The sequence below is a fragment of the Crassostrea angulata genome, unplaced genomic scaffold, assembly GCF_025612915.1.
Source record: "Crassostrea angulata isolate pt1a10 unplaced genomic scaffold, ASM2561291v2 HiC_scaffold_57, whole genome shotgun sequence".
Lineage (NCBI taxonomy): Eukaryota > Metazoa > Mollusca > Bivalvia > Ostreida > Ostreidae > Magallana > Magallana angulata.
In genome coordinates, this window is record NW_026441612.1 from 146,963 (window position 1) to 166,652 (window position 19,690).

At 34.2% G+C, this 19,690-nt stretch overlaps 1 protein-coding gene across 1 annotated transcript in view; it reads right to left on the reverse strand.

Moving 5' to 3' along the window:
• Nucleotides 1–13,248: 13,248 nt before the first annotated feature.
• Nucleotides 13,249–19,690, reverse strand: part of LOC128168829 (uncharacterized) — a 324,047-nt gene continuing 317,605 nt past the window's right edge. The window contains exons 2-5 of the mRNA XM_052834995.1: nucleotides 15,228–15,362; nucleotides 14,240–14,359; nucleotides 13,875–14,045; nucleotides 13,249–13,591 (exon numbers count right to left, since the gene is read on the reverse strand). Of these exons, the coding sequence (XP_052690955.1) occupies nucleotides 13,290–13,591; nucleotides 13,875–14,045; nucleotides 14,240–14,359; nucleotides 15,228–15,362 (728 nt within the window). The 3' untranslated portion in view covers nucleotides 13,249–13,289. The remainder of the gene's footprint in view (nucleotides 13,592–13,874; nucleotides 14,046–14,239; nucleotides 14,360–15,227; nucleotides 15,363–19,690) is intronic.

The following is a 19,690-nucleotide window of genomic DNA, read 5'->3' on the forward strand; positions in this document are numbered from 1 at the left end:
ATGAGAATAATAAAGAAGAAACCTCGTGTGAAACAAGGCGCAATAAAACAATAAAGCTCTTACTAAGCAGTGGAGCAAACGTTAATCAGTGTAAACAGAGTGGATCAACTCCTCTCCATGGAGCTTGTTTTTACGGACTTGATAGTACTGTACAACTATTACTTAGCAATGGAGCAAACGTTAATTTATGCAAGATAGACGGTGCAAGTCCTCTCTATATAGCTTGTGAAAAAGGACATGATAGCATAGTACAACTGTTACTTAGCAATGGAGCAAACATTAATTTATGCATGGAGGACGGAACCAGTCCTCTCTATATAGCTTGTCAAAACGGACATGCCAGCACAGTACAACTGTTACTTAGCAATGCTGCAAACATTAATTTACGTGATGAGGATGGAACTAGTCCTCTATTTATAGCTTGTCAACAGGGACATGATAGCACAGTACAACTGTTACTTAGCAATGGAGCAAACATTAATTTATGCAAGATAGACGGTGCCGGTCCTCTCTATATAGCTTGTAAAAAAGGACATGATAGCATAGTACAACTATTACTTAGCAATGAAGCAAACGTTAATTTATGCAAGATAGGCGGTGCCGGTCCTCTCTTTATAGCTTGTGAAAAAGGACATGATAGCATAGTACAACTGTTACTTAGCAATGGAGCAAACATTAATTTATGCAAGATAAACGGTGCCGGTCCTCTCTATATAGCTTGTCATAACGGACATGATAGCACAGTACAACTGTTACTTAGCAATGGAGCAAACAATAATTTATGCAAGATAGACGGTGCCGGTCCTCTCTATATAGCTTGTAAAAAAGGACATGATAGCATAGTACAACTATTACTTAGCAATGAAGCAAACGTTAATTTATGCAAGATAGGCGGTGCCGGTCCTCTCTTTATAGCTTGTGAAAAAGGACATGATAGCATAGTACAACTGTTACTTAGCAATGGAGCAAACATTAATTTATGCATGGAGGACGGAACCAGTCCTCTCTATATAGCTTGTCAAAACGGACATGCCAGCACAGTACAACTGTTACTTAGCAATGCTGCAAACATTAATTTATGCAAGATAGACGGTGCCGGTCCTCTCTTTATAGCTTGTCAACAGGGACATGATAGCACAGTACAACTGTTACTTAGCAATGGAGCAAACATTAATTTATGCAAGATAGACGGTGGCAGTCCTCTCTATATAGCTTGTCAAAAAGGACATGATAGCATAGTACAACTGTTACTTAGCAATGAAGCAAACGTTAATTTATGCAAGATAGGCGGTGCCGGTCCTCTCTGTATAGCTTGTGAAAAAGGACATGATAGCATAGTACAACTGTTACTTAGCAATGGAGCAAACATTAATTTATGCATGGAGGACGGAACCAGTCCTCTCTATATAGCTTGTCAAAACGGACATGCCAGCACAGTACAACTGTTACTTAGCAATGCTGCAAACATTAATTTACGTGATGAGGACGGAACTAGTCCTCTCTTTATAGCTTGTCAACAGGGACATGATAGCACAGTACAACTGTTACTTAGCAATGGAGCAAACATTAATTTATGCAAGATAGACGGTGGCAGTCCTCTCTGTATAGCTTGTCATAAAGGACATGATAGCATAGTACAACTGTTACTTAGCAATGGAGCAAACATTAATTTATGCAAGATAGACGGTGCCGGTCCTCTCTATGTAGCTTGTCAAAACGGACATGAAAGTACAGTACAACTGTTACTTAGCAATGGAGCAAACATTAATTCATGCAAGATAAACGGTGCCGGTTCTCTCTATATAGCTTGTCATAACGGACATGATAGCATAGTACAACTGTTACTTAGCAATGGAGCAAACATTAATTTATGCAAGATAAACGGTGCCGGTCCTCTCTATATAGCTTGTCATAACGGACATGATAGCACAGTACAACTGGTACTTAGCAATGGAGCAAACATTAATTTATGCATGGAGGACGGAACCAGTCCTCTCTATATAGCTTGTCAAAACGGACATGCCAGCACAGTACAACTGTTACTTAGCAATGAAGCAAACATTAATTTACGTGATGAGGACGGAACTAGTCCTCTCTTTATTGCTTGTCAACATGGACATGATAGCACAGTACAACTGTTACTTAGCAATGGAGCAAACATTAATTTATGCAAGATAGACGGTGCCGGTCCTCTCTATGGAGCTTGTGAAAAAGGACATGATAGCATAGTACAACTGTTACTTAGCAATGGAGCAAACATTAATTTATGCAAGATAAACGGTGCCGGTCCTCTCTATATAGCTTGTCAAAACGGACATGAAAGCACAGTACAACTGTTACTGAGCAATGGAGCAAACATTAATGTATGCAAGAAAAACGATGTCGGTCCTCTCTATATAGCTTGTCAAAACGGACATGATAGCATAGTACAACTGTTACTTAACAATGGAGGATACATTAATTCATGCATTGAGGGCGGTGCCGGTCCTCTCTATATAGCTTGTCATAACGGACATGATAGCATAGTACAACTGTTACTTAGCAATGGAGCAAACATTAATTCATGCATGGAGGGCGGTGCCGGTCCTCTCCATATAGCTTGTCAAAACGGACATGATAGTATAGTACAACTGTTACTTAGCAATGGAGCAAACATTAATTTATGCATGGAGGACGGAACCAGTCCTCTCTATATAGCTTGTCAAAACGGACATGCCAGCACAGTACAACTGTTACTTAGCAATGCTGCAAACATTAATTTACGTGATGAGGACGGAACTAGTCCTCTCTTTATAGCTTGTCAACATGGACATGATAGCACAGTACAACTGTTACTTAGCAATGGAGCAAACATTAATTTATGCAAGAAAAACGGTGCCAGTCCTCTCCATGTAGCTTGTCAAAACGGATATGATAGCACAGTACAACTGTTACTTAGCAATGGAGCAAACATTAATTAACGTGATGAGGACGGAACTAGTCCTCTCTACATAGCTTGTCAAAACGGACATGATAGCACAGTACAACTGTTACTTAGCAATGGAGCAAACATTAATTTATGCAAGATAAACGGTGCCGGTCCTCTCTATGTAGCTTGTCAAAACGGACATGATAGTACAGTACAACTGTTACTTAGCAATGGAGCAAACATTAATTTATGCAAGAAAAACGATGCCGGTCCTCTCTTTATAGCTTGTCAAAACGGATATGATAGCACAGTGCACACTGTTACTTAGCAATGGAGCAAACATTAATTTATGTGATGAGGACGGACCTAGTCCTCTCTACATAGCTTGTCAAAACGGACATGATGGCACAGTGCAACTATTATTTAGCAATGGAGCAAACATTAATTTATGTGATGAGGACGGAACTGCGGCTTGTTTTGACGGACATGATTACACAGTACAACTGTTACCTAGCAATGATGCAAACATTAATTTATGCAAGAAAAACGGTGCCTCTGTATGTAGCTTGTCGTAACGGACATGATAGCATAGTACGACTGTTACTGAGTGATGGAGCAAACATTAATTCATGCATGGAGGGCTGTGCCGGTCCTCTTTTCAAGCTTGCAAAACGGACATGAGAGCTTAGTACAACTGTTACTGAGTAATGGCGCAGAATTTAATAAATGTTTCAAAAACGGAGCCAGTCCCCTCCATATAGCTATTCAAAGAGGACACAATACCATAGTTCAATTTTTGCTGAATGCCGGAGCTGATTAGAATGTATGTACGGTAAAAAGAGAAAGTCCTTTAATATTTGCATGCTATCAGGGGAATTATGACTTAGTACAATTTTTACGAAGCAATGGTGCAGGCATTAATTTATATATGTCATCAAGACGGAGCCAGTCCTCTATTTATGGCTTGTGAAGAAGGTCACGATACCATCGTACAACTTTTGCCAACTAATGGAGCGGACATTAATTTGTATAAAAAACCAAAGCCACTCCTCTTTTTATAGCTTTTTATAGTACAGCAAAACTTTTAGTTTCCAAGCAGATTTCTAGAGCAGATTTGCTTTATGTTATAAAGACGGATCAAGTCCGTTCCTAACTGCTTGTCAAAAAAAGCTTGATTGCACTGTACAGCTTTTATTGAGTAAAGGGGCTGATATTAATTTGTGTATGGACAATGGAGTTAGTCCACTCTTTTAAGCTTGTCAAAAAGAAAATGAAAGCATTGTTCAACCATTACTTCTTAATGGAGCAAATTTAAATTTGTGTCGAAATGACTGAACAAGTTGTCTCCATGAGGCGTGCAAAAACGGGTATTATGGAATTGTGAAACTCTTACTTAAAAGCGGAGCAACCGTAAATTTATGTGACAAAAATGAAGCTAGTCCGTTAGCTTTAGCTTGTAAAGAGGGGCATGAAAGCATAGTTCAATTTTTACTTGACAATGGTGCAAATGTTAACCTATGTCTTGCAGGCGGAGTTAGTTCGTTCCTTTTGGCTCGTAAAAACGCCAATGATAACATCGTGCAGTGGTTCATCTTTCATGTAAGAAGTCACGAAAAGATGAGGAAAGGGGGGATAGCTGGTGGATAGCCTCCATATTGTTTACAATGCAAAAATAACAGCATCAGTAATGCATAATCCGAATAAACCCATGAAAAGTCTGCAACAAATAGCACAAAATCTCCTACACCCAAAATCTCAAGAAAAGTAAGCGACAAATAGCACCAAATCTCCCAAACCTAAAATCTCTCCCAAACTCAGTGACATATTATAGCGCCAAATCTCTTAAACCTCAGCTACCTACAAAGTTGGCGACAAATAGCGCCAAATCTCCCATACCTTAACACTCTTAAAAAGTCAGCGACAAATAGCACCAAATCTCCTACCTCATCTCCCTTCCAAAGTCGGCGACAAATAGCGCCAAATCTCCCATACCGAAGCTCTCTACAAAAGTCAGCGACAAATAGCACCATATCTCCTACACCTAAACACTCTCCCAACGTTGGCGACAAATAGCGCCAAATCTCCCATACCTAAACTCTCTTCAAAAGTCAGCGACAAATAGTACCAAATCTCTTATACCTCATCTCCCTTCCAAAGTCAGCGACAAATAGCACCAGATCTCCTTCACATAAACTATCTCCCAAAGTCAGCGACAAATAGCGCCAAATCTTCTACACATTCTCTCAGAGAAAGTCGGAGACGAATAAGCTCCAAATCTCCCACATCAAACTCTTTGGAAAAATCAGCAACAAATAGCGCCAAATCTCCCATACCTTACTTCAATCTAATGAGTTTCCTGATTTTGGAAATTTGTATTCATATACGATAATATAGAGTATATTTATATATCACTTTCTTAGTTTTAGGTAAATAATAAAGAGTATCAAGGAATATCAATTGTCTTATCAAATTTAAACTGTTTTATGCAGTGAAACTTAACTTCTATAAGAATTTCACAAAGAGTAGAATTTTGTATGGGACACCTGTCTACATCAATGTTTTAATGTACATTAAAGTTAGAATACTTTCACCAGTTTAGAATTTTCAAATTTTACACTATTTAACCACAGAGTAGCTTTTGAAATTTTCTGAAGAGGTAATAAAATGTAAAAACCCCCATGTAAAACCCCCAACGGGATTCGAAATCATGATGTAAAGATTTGTAGTAAACCCTCTAAACCATTGCGGTATACGCTGTTAGGTGACAATATTGAGAGAAAAACTAACTTATATAATCAGACTTCATTTTCAAATTGTTGTTTATTTCAATGAACAATACATCACAACATGGAGGTGTCCAATACCACCTTAAGAAAGTTATTATATTATCTTTCTTTAATCTCTTTGACTTATTTACTCATTTACACCACTGGCATAGAGAGTTTTAATTTATACCCGAGATGAAACAACAATTCTGATTATACCTTTGAGTGAAATTCCAGTGCAAATTAGTGGTAAATCCAGCTCTATGAGTTAAACGGAATGGAACCTCAATGCTTGGTGAAAGTTGGTCTGTTATAAAGCATTCACCTGATAGAAAGTTATGATGGGAAGCTTCTTTTGATTTGAAGATATAGTTTCTCAATACAAAAATAATGGGTCCATTTTTGTCATAAATCCAACGTGGTTGCATTGTATTCTTATATCTCCATTGTCCAGAAAACTAAGATATTGTCTTGCTCAGTGCATACAGGGGGATTTTGTTGAAGTAATGGAAATTGGTTAAGAGGGTCCCATAGCAAAACGCGTGGTAAAAAGTAGTTACCTGTGCAAACTCGTGGCTGCAGCATTCCATTTTGCCATCTGTCATACATTGGTCTATTACATGTGGATTCCACATTCATATGAAGTACATTAATTAGGAGTATAGTAAATATTCAAGTGGAGTGGATATCATTAATAAACAAATATTAAATGTTATAGCATGAAACACCTCTGTTTTATTATTGTAAACAAACACAAGGAATAGCATATGTTTAATTGACACCACTTTGGAAATAAATAAACTGTTTGATGTAAAAAGCTATTTTATTACTGTGATCATTGTTGATAACCACAGGTAGATGGATAGAACCCCTCATGTTGCCAAATAGCTATATAGTTCTCCATGGGAGAAGGGTGGGGTGTTGCAGTGTGCACATAGTTATAATTGAAACCCTGAACCCTCAAGAGGATGTTCAAAGAAGGAACAAAACACAATAAATTAGATAAAAATGGAGATGGGATACTGGGGTCAATGCATATTTTTTTTATTACAGGAAAACAACATTTTACATGCTAATGTATATATGTTTCATATATGGTCTACATGTATATTTTTGGAATATTTCATGTTAAAAGAAAAGAACACACATTGTCACTTAAATAAAATTTGAGATTTGCAGTTTTTTGTAATCTTAACATTTTGAAAGCAGAGGCAATTTAATTTAGGACTTTAAGAGGATTTAACACAAACTGTCAATATTTCCCAGTATGTTTCTCTGTACTCTTGGTCTTGGAAATCAGGGTCATATACAATGTACAATGTAATTTGAACTACTCATATCCTCAAAATGGAATCAAGCAATACTAAAATTTACAAGCTTTGGGTGGACATTCAGGACATAATTGGTCTTGCACATTTGGTTGCATCATTTCGCTTATTCCGTAAAAGTTTGAATAACTGAAACAGTTTTAAAATAATGATAGCTGGAACAAATATTTTACATCTTAGAGAGAGAGAGAGAAAGAGAAAGAGAGAAGCATAAAGGTTGATAGCATTCATTAAAGACATAAAATATTGTTCTATCATTTCGCTTATTCCGTAAAAAGTTTAAATAACCGATAAAGTTTTAAAATAATGATAGAAACAAATATTTTACATCTGAGAGAGAGAGAGAGAGAGAGAGAGAGAGAGAGAGAGAGAGAGAGAGACAGAGACAGAGACAGAGAGAGAGAGAGAGTGAAGAGCATAGAGGTTGATAGCATTCATTAACGAAATGAAATATTGATCTATCATTTCGCTTATTCCGTAATAGTTTAAATAACTGAAACACTTTTAAAATAATGATAGGAACAAATATTTTACATCTGAGAGAGAGAGAGAGAGATAGAGAAAGAGAGAGAGAAGCATAGAGGTTGATAGCATTCATTAACACCATGAAATATTGTTTTATCATTTCGCTTATTCCGTAAAAAGTTTAACCGAAACAGTTTTAAAGTAATGATAGCTGGAACAAATATTTTACATCTTAGAGAGAGAGAAAAGCATAGAGATTGATAGCATTCATTTACGACATGCAATATTGTTCTATCATTTCGCTTATTCCGTAAAAACTTTAAATTACCAAAAGTTTTAAAATAATGGAAGGACAAAAATTTTTCATCTTAAAAAGAGAGACACAGAGTAAGAGACAAAGAGACAGAAAAAGATCATTAGAAATTCGTATGTGGAACTGATAAATATTGCTAATTTTTAGAATGAACAAGTCATACATGCTACTTTTCAATGAAATAAACTGTGGAAACAGAATTCATGCTAGGCATAGATATAGATAAGACTTAGTATTCCCCTCATCATAGCAGTAAAAACAAGATATATACACGAAAGCAGCTTTTTGTTGTAAATTTTGGCTTATTCTGTTAAATGAAAAGCATCGAGGTGGACCAAATTTAAAAACAATAATAAATAAAGGAATGGAAGATGGAAGGGACAAAAAATTTGATCAAGTAATTTTCTACTGATCTGAGAAACTATTTCATGGTGTAGTGATAGAGCCACTTAAATAATATAAATTGTAAAACATTAAATAATTTGTCTTTTTTCAATGAAACAACAGATTATCATAAAATTCCTGTGTAAAGGGATGGGAGAAATAATGACGGACCAGACCGGGTTTCGAACCCGGGCCCCCTGAATCTCTAGTCAGGTGCTCTACCAACTGAGCTATCTGGCGCAGGTATTCCAACCGGTCTGACAGTCACATTCCTCCCTCCTTGAATGATCTTCGTCACTGAAGATCACCCCGGCTCTTCACCTGGCAGGAGTTCACCTGTCAGTTCCAGGGGTTGGTCACGGCACCAAATGTAACGGGATGGGAGAAATAATGACGGACCAGACCGGGTTTTGAACCCGGGCCCCCTGAATCTCTAGTCAGGTGCTCTACCAACTGAGCTATCTGGCGCGTATCCAAACCGGTCTGACCAACACACCTGCAAGGAGGGAAGGGATCAGTTTTACATTCATTACCTGTTATCAGTTCCAGACAAAATATCACCTTCTAGGTAGACGCCATATTGAATACAAATTAACAACATGGGGTAATTACCATTCTTCATACAGTGAACAGCTACAAGCGAAACATACAGTGCCAAAGTTAAATAAGTTTTGTAAGTCTGGTCAGTTTGGAGCTCATTACTGAGGTAAAGAGATTCTTGATGAAATCCTTAAGAAAGCTATTGATAGGTTGCTGACTGTAGGGGTAGAGATTTGGCGCCTTTTGTCGCTGACTTTAGGGGAAGAGTTATGCACAGGAGATTTGGTGCTTTTTGTTACTGACTTAAGGGGTAGAGTTTTTGCCAAGAGATTTGCACTGACTTGAGGGGAAGAATTATGTTCTCTAGATTTAGTGCCAAATTACAGGAAATTTTGTATCTTTGTTGCTTACTTAAGGTTAAACTAGATAGTTTGATTCATATTTCGTGACTTCTTACATGAAAGATTAGCCCTTGCAGTTGTTACTAAGTAAAGGAGCGGATGCCAATTTGTGTTTGAAAGACAGTACAATGATCACTGTTTCTGGTTGCATGTTGATGAAATGAACATGTGATTCATAATGTGTACCATACATTAGTGATTGTGCTTTTAAACAAAGGTATCATCATGTTTTTTTTAGCTCACATGAACCTTAGATTCATGAGAAATTTTCTGGCCATTTGTTGTCCGTTGTTCATCCGTCTGTATACTTTTCGATGGATGTATAATTTTATTTACAGTACTCAATACCTGCAAGAAATAATTTGTTTTGCTCAGTTCACTAACATTTTCGATAGAGTTATATCCCGTGTTGCATTCATTTTAAAACTAATTTGGTTGGTGATTATTTTTTACACAATAAAAACCTTTATGTTTTCAGTATCTCCGTGTTTGTTAAATGACATGGGCTTTTTTAACATTTAATTAACTTTCTTATTATTTGTTTATTATCATAACTGCAAAGAAAAAACACAATTATGTCATATATATTATATAATTTACACTAACATTTTATTGTGGGTCACAATTACTACTATGCAATCAAAAAAAAAATTGTGGTGACTCACATTTGTGGAATTCGAATTCGTGGGTTCCTCTCATCCACGAATTAGCATTCCCACGAATCGATAGCAAATAAAGTTATATTCCTTATGTAAGTATAAGGGAATACACGAAATTACAACCCATTGAACTTGTAAAATTTAATCCACGAAAATTGGTCCCCATGAAATAAACGATTTCAATATATACATTCAGTATATAGGTTGTAGAATTTTATAATAATCTGAAATCACTTTGAAACAAATGTTATTCGTGTTAATAAATACCGTGTCATTAGCTTATTGATCATTTATTTAAAACTTATTAATAGTTAAAAGTCAAAAGAACATGGTAAACCACTTTGTTTTTCATTTACTATGTATTTGTTATTTCGACTATAATTACTTAACTTGATATATTTTAGAACTGGGAGGATGATATCCCATACGTTACATTGAAGTATCTATGATATACGTTGTATTCTTAGGCATTTTCAAATACTAAGATGTATGGGAATTGCAGAAATATTTTTATATCAAAAATGATGTTAAGCGGAAGATTGATATGTTGGTTGATTGTTTTTGGACTGTGTGACTCACGAATAGCTACCCTTCGATTAATGACTTAGTTTAGAGAGAGGTATTTCGTACATGCATATACTCAACAATCTAATAAAATATACATGCACTTTAAATAAGGAATAAGGAATCATTCTTTGAGTATTATGAGATGATAATTTTGGTCGGGGTGTGATTAAATCCAATAAAGCCCGAAGGGCTTTATGATAGATTTGATCACGCCCCGACCGAAATTATCACCTCATAATATTCAAAGAACGATTCCTTATTACTTATATTTATACAATTTTAGGCCATCGTACGATTAAATCTTTAAATATAAATAAGCAAACGCCGCCGGCGCCTCAATTTGGCGTCATTTGTATTATGGGTTATATAGTACAAAATCGATATGTAGTGTTATCACAGGCAAAGACACTGGATAATGTAAATAAATCCAATTATTCCGCGTGCTACAGAAAGAATACATTCACTAATGATAAATGAACACTTAATACGTTTTCCCGATTGCGACACGGCGGGTGTGGCCGGTCAGCAGAGAATTCTTACTCCTCTTAGGCAGCTGATCCTACCTCTATTTTATGGAGGTCCGTGTTTCTCTGCTTTGAATTTGTATTATGTTTTATGGATTTTTGAGATTGTTGACGGTTTGATATTGTCATTTTGTTCATTACTTCTGAGACATACAATGTATTTATATAATTTAGATGGAATAGCATACTAAATAAAACTTAATGCACATGTATTTGAGTTCTTATGGTATCATAAAAAAACTTAATTTAATGAATTTACCTGTATATCCGACATTCAATTTGGTGCCTTTTACCTTTAAATAATTTAGTTCTGTCTTCACAATGTTTATTTACTAACCATATTTGAGTGTTTAACTTTAAATTATAAGCAAGACACTGAGCTTTGTTCACAGATATAAGGTCATTTTTTGTTTAAATTTTTTATGCTGAAAAGGAAATACAAACTGAAGTTAAAAATCTAGCAAAATTGTGAGCTCTGTATCTAGATTATAATTCAATGATTGACGCTGAAATTTTGGTTGATCATACATTAGAAATATCTCGCAAAAGGTTTAATACTTGTACGAAAAATGATATGCTGTAACTACTTTCTAGGGCCCCCTCTTTATATGATGATTCAGAATTATATGAATTCCACATTAATTTTGATAGTTTTTGAGGCACGAGTAAATAAAAACGACACCGTTAAAACAGTTTTCATAGTTCCCATAGTTCTGACACATTGTGTTACAGGATAAAAGCGTTATCGCTTTTCCTAAGAAAGTATTACAGCGTAAAATCATCCTGGTTTGTAGCCAATTGTTGTATCTTAATAAATATGAAAACAGTGGGTGGGTCTTAGTAAAATCCACTGATATGCCTGATATACATTTACTATAATAACTCTTACACATGTCACGTGACGACATTTTTCATTCGAGTGTATTCATTAATCAAGTGAGTAAGGTTAAAAAGTTTACGCCAGGTAAACAACAGTCGTTTATGATGGGGAAGACTTATTAAATTTTTGAAGGTTTTAATTTGAGAAATTGAGCACATTGAGGCACAGTTTTATTCTTTACATCTATAGAATTTTTAAAAAAATAAAATCTTCTTCCCATATAGTTCATTCCAATTCATTTCAAAATCGAACAATAATATTATAATGTTTAAAAAAAAATAATTTACTAGTAAGTATTAAGGAAGAAAATGTACCTATATGTTCTAAAATATTTTGATCGCTTTATATAGTGGGGGGGGGGGGGGTGAAAATATAGGAAATTGGAAGTTAACAGTGTACCCCTACCAAAAATTGAGTTTTATATCTTGCATAGGATTTTCTTATTTTTTGGTAAAAGTGGTATTACATAAAGGTACAATGTCAAAGATTGAGTGTATGCAAAACAAGTGTAAACTTCGAATACTTTACAATATTATTTTTTGTTATTATACCGAGGGGTCATTTGGTACAATATCCTTTGAACGCCTATATAGTCATTGTTGCTCAGGTGAGCGATGTGGCCCCATGGACCTCTGTTTTTGTTAAAAAATTATTTGCTTTCTTTCTCTATGTCCAAAAAATAGCAACCTTAATGTATCATACCGGTAAACCAGTGTAGTTCCATATATATATCAGAATTATTTTTTTACCTTGACTGAATTTTTACATTTTCCTTTTATTAAAAACCACTGAGAAGGATATTTTATGTATTTTGTTTGATGATGATTAATTTTCATAGGCACTACTACTTTAAAGGCACATGCAACAACTTCCTGGGGAGTGTGCAGTGTGTTAACATACAAACGGAAAACCACTTGGTTTTTAGAGTAGACCTGTTTGGAGCTAGATTATTTGAGAAAATGTCGTATCTTGTGTTATTTTTAGATGTCAGCTGATGGAAAGGGTAACAATGAACATTTCCTCCGAATATTTTGTCATGAGAAATACAAACTGATTTTTTAAGAATATTTCCCTCAGTCTAAAGTGTAATTTAGTAAAAACAATTACCGGTGTGATACCTCAATCCTCCTATCGTTTTGTGTATCTGTTTTAGAGACAATCAATCTTTTTCTATATCTTTTGCTGTTATTTATTCGACCAAAAAAACATATTCTCAGGCGGAAGAAAATAGCAAATTACTGTGGGAAAAATTGATTGAAGCTGTTTACATCGAAAATGATCAAACTATCACGATGAAAACATTTTCAATGAAAACTGATTCTGCAAAGGCCAGATGATGTACAATATATTCTGCCAGTGAGGCCATGCTTCATTTTAAAAATGCATACTGTATATAGGTGAAGAAAATGCTGACAAGGTTTTATCCAATGTTGTTTCATTTTGAGAGAGAGAGAGAGAGAGAGAGAGAGAGAGAGAGAGAGAACTAGAGAGAGAGAAAATGAGAGTCGATGTCATTTATGTTAAATTGAATTTATCATATCATTCAAAAAGAATATCAGTCCAAATTTTGAGCCTTCATTACGGTATTAACAAAGTCTTCAAAAGCTCTTGTTTGCTCAGTTACATCCCTTTTACCAAAGAAAGCAATCATTGGAAGTAGTTCGGCAAACAGTGCCCCAATGGCCAATTCTTCAACGACGGTGGTTCCTGCTTTGATGACATCCTTAACTATGTCTGGGTCAACAGGAATGAGAGGCCCATGGTGATCAATAACTCCGGTATCAACATGGGTTTTGTGTGTAACTACCAACGGCTCGGTGACGGGAACCTTCACTACAGCCGTCGGTGGAACGGTGCCTAGAGTGAAAATCAAGGAATAGATATACATAAAAAAAAATCATCAATAAAGACGACTCGCGAACTCAGTCTCAAAGTCGAGTCTTGAATCATTATCCATTCCAATTTGATAGCTGTGAACAAATACAGGTTTTGGTCAATAAACCTAAGGAAAAAATCAAGATATTTACAAAAATTAAGATTATTGGGAATCAAAATCATACTTATTAAGATCACAACTATAGAGTTAAACCGAGTTGTAAAAACCATACAATTATATAGATAATCTACAATTAACACCTACATCTATGTTTAGCGCAGGTGGTGTTTTTAATTAAGCTCTCGGTGCAGTCCTTTGCTAGAAGGGTGCCTGGTTTAACTATTGCAAATGTTCTCACTTGAACTTTCACGCCTAGGCGGCAGACCGCTGTGCAAGGAGTCAGGTCTTCCCACGGACTATATAGACACTTCAAGTCTACAATACAAAACAGTGCAATATAATAGATTGAAAAAAGCAATAACATTTTATGATTTTAATTTCTAGTTTACATATGAAAATATTAGAGAAGGTCACATAATAGACTTATGATTAAGATCTACATATTTTGTATTGAAATTCGGTTCTGATATTAGAAATAGATGTGGAATGCAGAAACTGCTGTTTTATACCATGTCCACAAAATCCACAATATTGCTCGCAGTTTTTCGTTGCCCATGATATATAAGGTGACTGACACACTTGTTTTCCATACTCATGACAATCACTTCTTTTATTATGGCATTCCGTATCTGTATGAAATTTTATTTGGAAAAACTTTGAAAACTTTCTGAAATTATGTGATATCGAATAACAATTGTTGAAATTCAATTCAATCCTTTAAATCATAACAGTTTCTGGTCAAGATGTAATATTCATTTTACAATTTTTGTAATGCCTCATGATTACGTAATCCAACACCTGTCCTCAAATAAACACGTACTAAAACATATATATTAGATATATTAAATTTATTAGATGCTCAAACAGTGACCAGTGAGACCCTTTCCACACCATTTCTAGTTCCTGGATAGGTAAGGATTTTGTTACGAACATGTATTTACGTTATTGCCATGGAAAAGAATAAAAAAGAAAAGAAATGTAATTAAAACATATGTAAACAAAGAGGAATACAGGTTCAAAAGTAAAAGTTTTACTCCCCGCGGTTATACAAGTACATGTAACACTAATATTTATTTCAAATTGATTCTATTCTAACGTATTTTATTTAATAAATTGATTGGAAAACACACATTGACTGTAAATATGTCATATCTTTATATGAGAAAGTCAAGTTACATATAAATCGGAGTATATCATATAACATGTATACAGCCTATATCTCAATTCCTCGTATAAGCAGGTCACATTACAGATATATGTACTTGATGAATATAGATAAGAACATTTAAATGTAGTTGGTCATGTACACATGTATTATGTAATTGATGAAAGACTTGCATGATAAGAATTTGAATGAATTGTGAAGTTCAGCAATAGGTATTTTTATAAGTAAATTTGAAGAAGTTGAAAAGAAGCAAATGTTCATCGACAATGGGCACCCTCTATAACGAATGCTACATTTATCACTTAGGCTGAAAAAAAGGCAATTATACGTACGACAGAATCCACAGTACGCTTTGCAATTGCTATAAGCCCAGTTCACATATGGAGCCGTGCACGAACTTTTTGTGTATTCAGCACAGTCCGGAAGTGTATCTACGCATGTGTCGCTTTGACAGATTGTTACACATCCTTCGTAAACAAAATATAAGACAGCTTCTTGAATCATCGTATTACCTGAATTTCCTATAACTGATAAAAGTAATTCGCTGGAGACCCATTTTTGATTTCTTTCCAATGATGTTGCAAAGCAATGCTTCTTTAATACAATAATTGGTTTTAGAAACATTTTCTTTTAGTAATAAACATACCTGCAGCCAAAACTGTTAATCTTACAATGATATTCATAATCGTCACGTGGGTTAGTATAAAACTTTTCTGTTAAATCTATATCTTATATACTTCGTAGTTAGATAAAAACCTTCTCTATTTTCATCAGTTACACGGTCAAAGGTCGTTCATTTTCAATTGCTATATTTGATTGGGTAAGAAACTGTCCAATGACAAATGCATTTTGCTTAAAGGCCGAACATTTTTACCGGGTGGTAAATCTCAGGTGAGGGCGGGGCTTAATTATTAGAGGTGTGAAAGCCTCCAGGGCTTGCAGTCTACCTGTGGCCGTGAACGTTGCTAATCGCTATACACAGGAAGCAAATTAATACACAGGAAATAAAGAATTGGTCAGAATTGGTCTTAGTTTAAATATCTTATTGTTCTAATGACCATACGAAGCGATTTTATACGGAAATGGTATGTGTCGTCCGAATTTTCTCTAAGCACGTGTGTAAAGCACAATTGAAAAAATGCAGTAAATTAATTCTTCTATAAAAGTATAACTCAGTACACTGTGTTTAGCACTTGACATTGTTTAAAAAGTTAAATTTAACAATAATAATAGTATAAGAAAACCATATGATCAGTAAGAATGTGGAATGTAAAGACAGCCATTATACGTCGACAATTAATGGAGTTCGTTTTCCATGGAGTGACGTTTACATGCACCAACTTCTTACCAGTAAATATAGCTTTAGTAGCATATTGTACGTTTGTTGTAAAAAGAAATTTTTTTATGTTTTGGAGCTGTCCATGCATTTTCGTGGAATTTATTAGGTCACACACATTCAACATTATTCAAATATAAATTGTGCGTATTTTCAATCACTGAATAATTATTTTTCATAATCAATTTTAATACTGGTAATGTTTAAAAGCAATTTTCAATTCCCCCCTTTAATACATGACGGAAGATATCAAAGATAACGTTGTTAATTGCTAGTAAACAGAAATCCGCGGACCTGGCAGGATCACGCTCGGACGATCACGTCAATCAAACTGGGTGCTATTGTTTCAAACTTGATTGACAAGCGGCATCATTTTGAAGTTTGTACAGGTAAAAAAGGGGGCGTTTGTAAAATGTTCGGCCTTTAACACGAGAAAATTATTCGTTGTCGCTGATAAGGATCTAAAGTCAGAGGACACTAGTTAAAATGTAAGGTGAAATTGTGTCTGTCCAAAAACTAGTCTACCTGGAAAAATATTAGTTCATTTTTCGATAGATCTTAAAGATTCTCTTATCTAACAGAAAATAGTGCTTTAAACTTGCTATAAAACGACAGGTTCTTTATATTAATCTTTTTTGTGAGGATTGAATCCGTAGCTATTAAGTTTTTGACTTACGTTAATAATAAAATTGCAATCACGACAATATGTAAACAGTACAGAAATTTAAAAGCATCTTATTATGACTAGCACCTTACAGAAAATGAAGTCACATAACTGCAACGTTGGATGAAAACAGAGAGATACTGACTTGTGTTCCTCTTTTTATTTTGCACATACCATTGCAGATTTGAAACATCATCCAAATAATTATGATTTAAAACCAAAATGAAGCTGTTTGGCATATAAGCATTTACTTTGCATTTTGACAGCAATATACACCCCTATCAGCCTGATATAAAATGAGAAAATGTTCTAAATTTGTTAATCAACAGACCCAATTTAGCAAGACAGAAAATATTGATTTATATCCAAAACAATATACACAATATTCTAGCATTTATGTTTGCACATCTAAGGAGAGGAACATTAGTACGGCGCAACTTATCTAAAAACCGACTAGAAAATTTTTTTCCGATAGGGTTCGGTATTTTTGTACTACTGATGAATGTATAAACTTTCAGAAAATTTCAAATTCTCCATGAAATAAATCTAATCATTACATTAAAATTAATAATTACGTACAACCTATCACATATTTACATCGCAACGTGCTACATTCGACACTATTACGCATGCGTATTTACTGTAACCAAAACACATGCAGGGCTCGCGAAAATTCTCCTGGACATGTTTTTTTTATAATAAGTCTATTCTACTTCTCCCAGGTAATAATTGTTCAAAAGTTTTTAAAAAACCCCAGAATGATTATTTTGTAAGCATGTATTTTTCGTGTTTATCATAGGAGTTCTACAACATAAATTCATTTTTGTAAATGAGGTCCCTTGAGCGGTTATTTGACATATTCATGTGTGTTAATTCTAAAATGAACCGAAATTGGTAAATCATTTAGTAATTATCTAGTAAGTGAGGATGTGTGGGTCATTATCAAAATATGCAGCCTTTTGCGTCAGTGTCAATTTAAAGGGGGAAAAATAATGTTCTGGGGAATATATACATTACCATTGGATTTTAGAAACTTAAACCCATATTGTTGAACAAATAAATCGACAATTTTACTGCTTAAAGTATAAAAAAAATATTATTTGTTATGAGATTTCAGTGAATTTATGTTGTCATTAAATTTTTCCAACGTCTTTAACCTACAATATCTTCAATAATATTGATGTTTTATTCCAAAAATCGCCGTTAATTTTAAAAACAACATTCATATTTTAATTTCTGCTATGCTCCTTAACAAGTTCTCTTTTAAAAACAATGAATTTGATGAGATATATGCTTGTACAAAAAGTTTTTGTCATTGGTGTTACAAGGCAAATTATATAAAAATATCTTAAAATACATCAAGTAAATAATATTGTACTACAGTTGGAATCCCCCAGATCATAGTGACATCATTCCCTGCTACTAAAAAGATAAATGTATCAGTGATGACATCATTGTGATAGAAAATATGGCAGAAAATGTTAGTATGCTCCGAAAAATACAATGTAAACTGTGTCAGTGGGATAACGTGCTATTTAAGGTTTTCTATTATGAAAGAACAAAAAAGTTTTTCACATAAATGATGAATGTTTATCACATTATAACATAGGCTATGTAGCTTAGTGTAGTATCTGTTCTCTTGGGTCATACTGCTACATTTACTATGGATACATCAGTGGTATAACGGTCAGTGGTGTAACCAAAATTCGTTGTTACACCACTGAAAAAACTGTTACACCACATGACATTATTTAATTATTTTACTTTTTCTTCCATTTCATTTATATTTTGAGCATTTTGAACAATTGTTATTTATCAATTTTACAAGTTAGACACTGTCACAATAAAGAAAACTTGACTATTTAATTGCAATTGTGTTTTCTTAATCTGGAAAATGAGACCTGTTACACCATTGACATTATTTGAAACACCATTGACATTTTGTATGCTCTAATTATGTTTTACCCATTTAAATACTTGATTAAAAGATAAAAGTAAAAACAAATTTATTCTAATAAAGAAATGAAATTATCCACATCATATTTTTATTAAAAAATCGAATTTTTTAATGACTTATAGTGTACAATAATATATGTTATTCCACTGACATTTCACATTCCCTATTATGTTATACTAAAATCTTTCAAATACTTAAAGGTAACAAATGCTAGCTGAGCTTCAAAAAACATATATAGACATAGAGGAAGTGTATATGCATTGTATGCATAGATTTTGGAGAAAATTGGAGAAATTTCAATTTTATTATCCAAAGTGTATGATTGATATGAGCTGGTATAGTATTGAAGATGTTGTTTGTGAGATTGATGAGCCGAAGAAAGTTCGAACTCGGTACAAGGTGGATAAAAGTGTGTGGATGCCAATAGTAAAAAATATAACATCAAAGAATGAGTGAATTCATGTAAAAAAAACATCTACATGCCATTTTTGTGTCAGTGGTGTAACACTGATTATAAGTGGTGTAACAGTGTGTCTATCTTCAGATTATGAAAGAAAGAGGCACGAAAACTTTTATTTAAGATCAAATTTTTCATGTTTTAAATGCAATCAAAAATAGAAATTAGTTTATTTTACAAAATTTAACACACTTATCTCTTATTTATTATCGCTAGGTCAGTGGTGTAACTTTAAGTCAGTGGTAAAACATAATAATCAGTGGTGTAACGTGTACATTTTTCTCCAAATAAAATTAACTGACAATGATTCATGTATATTTGAAAACACCAGTGCATTTACAATAATGTCTTTTTTATGCTCCATTAAAAGAAAAATCCAGT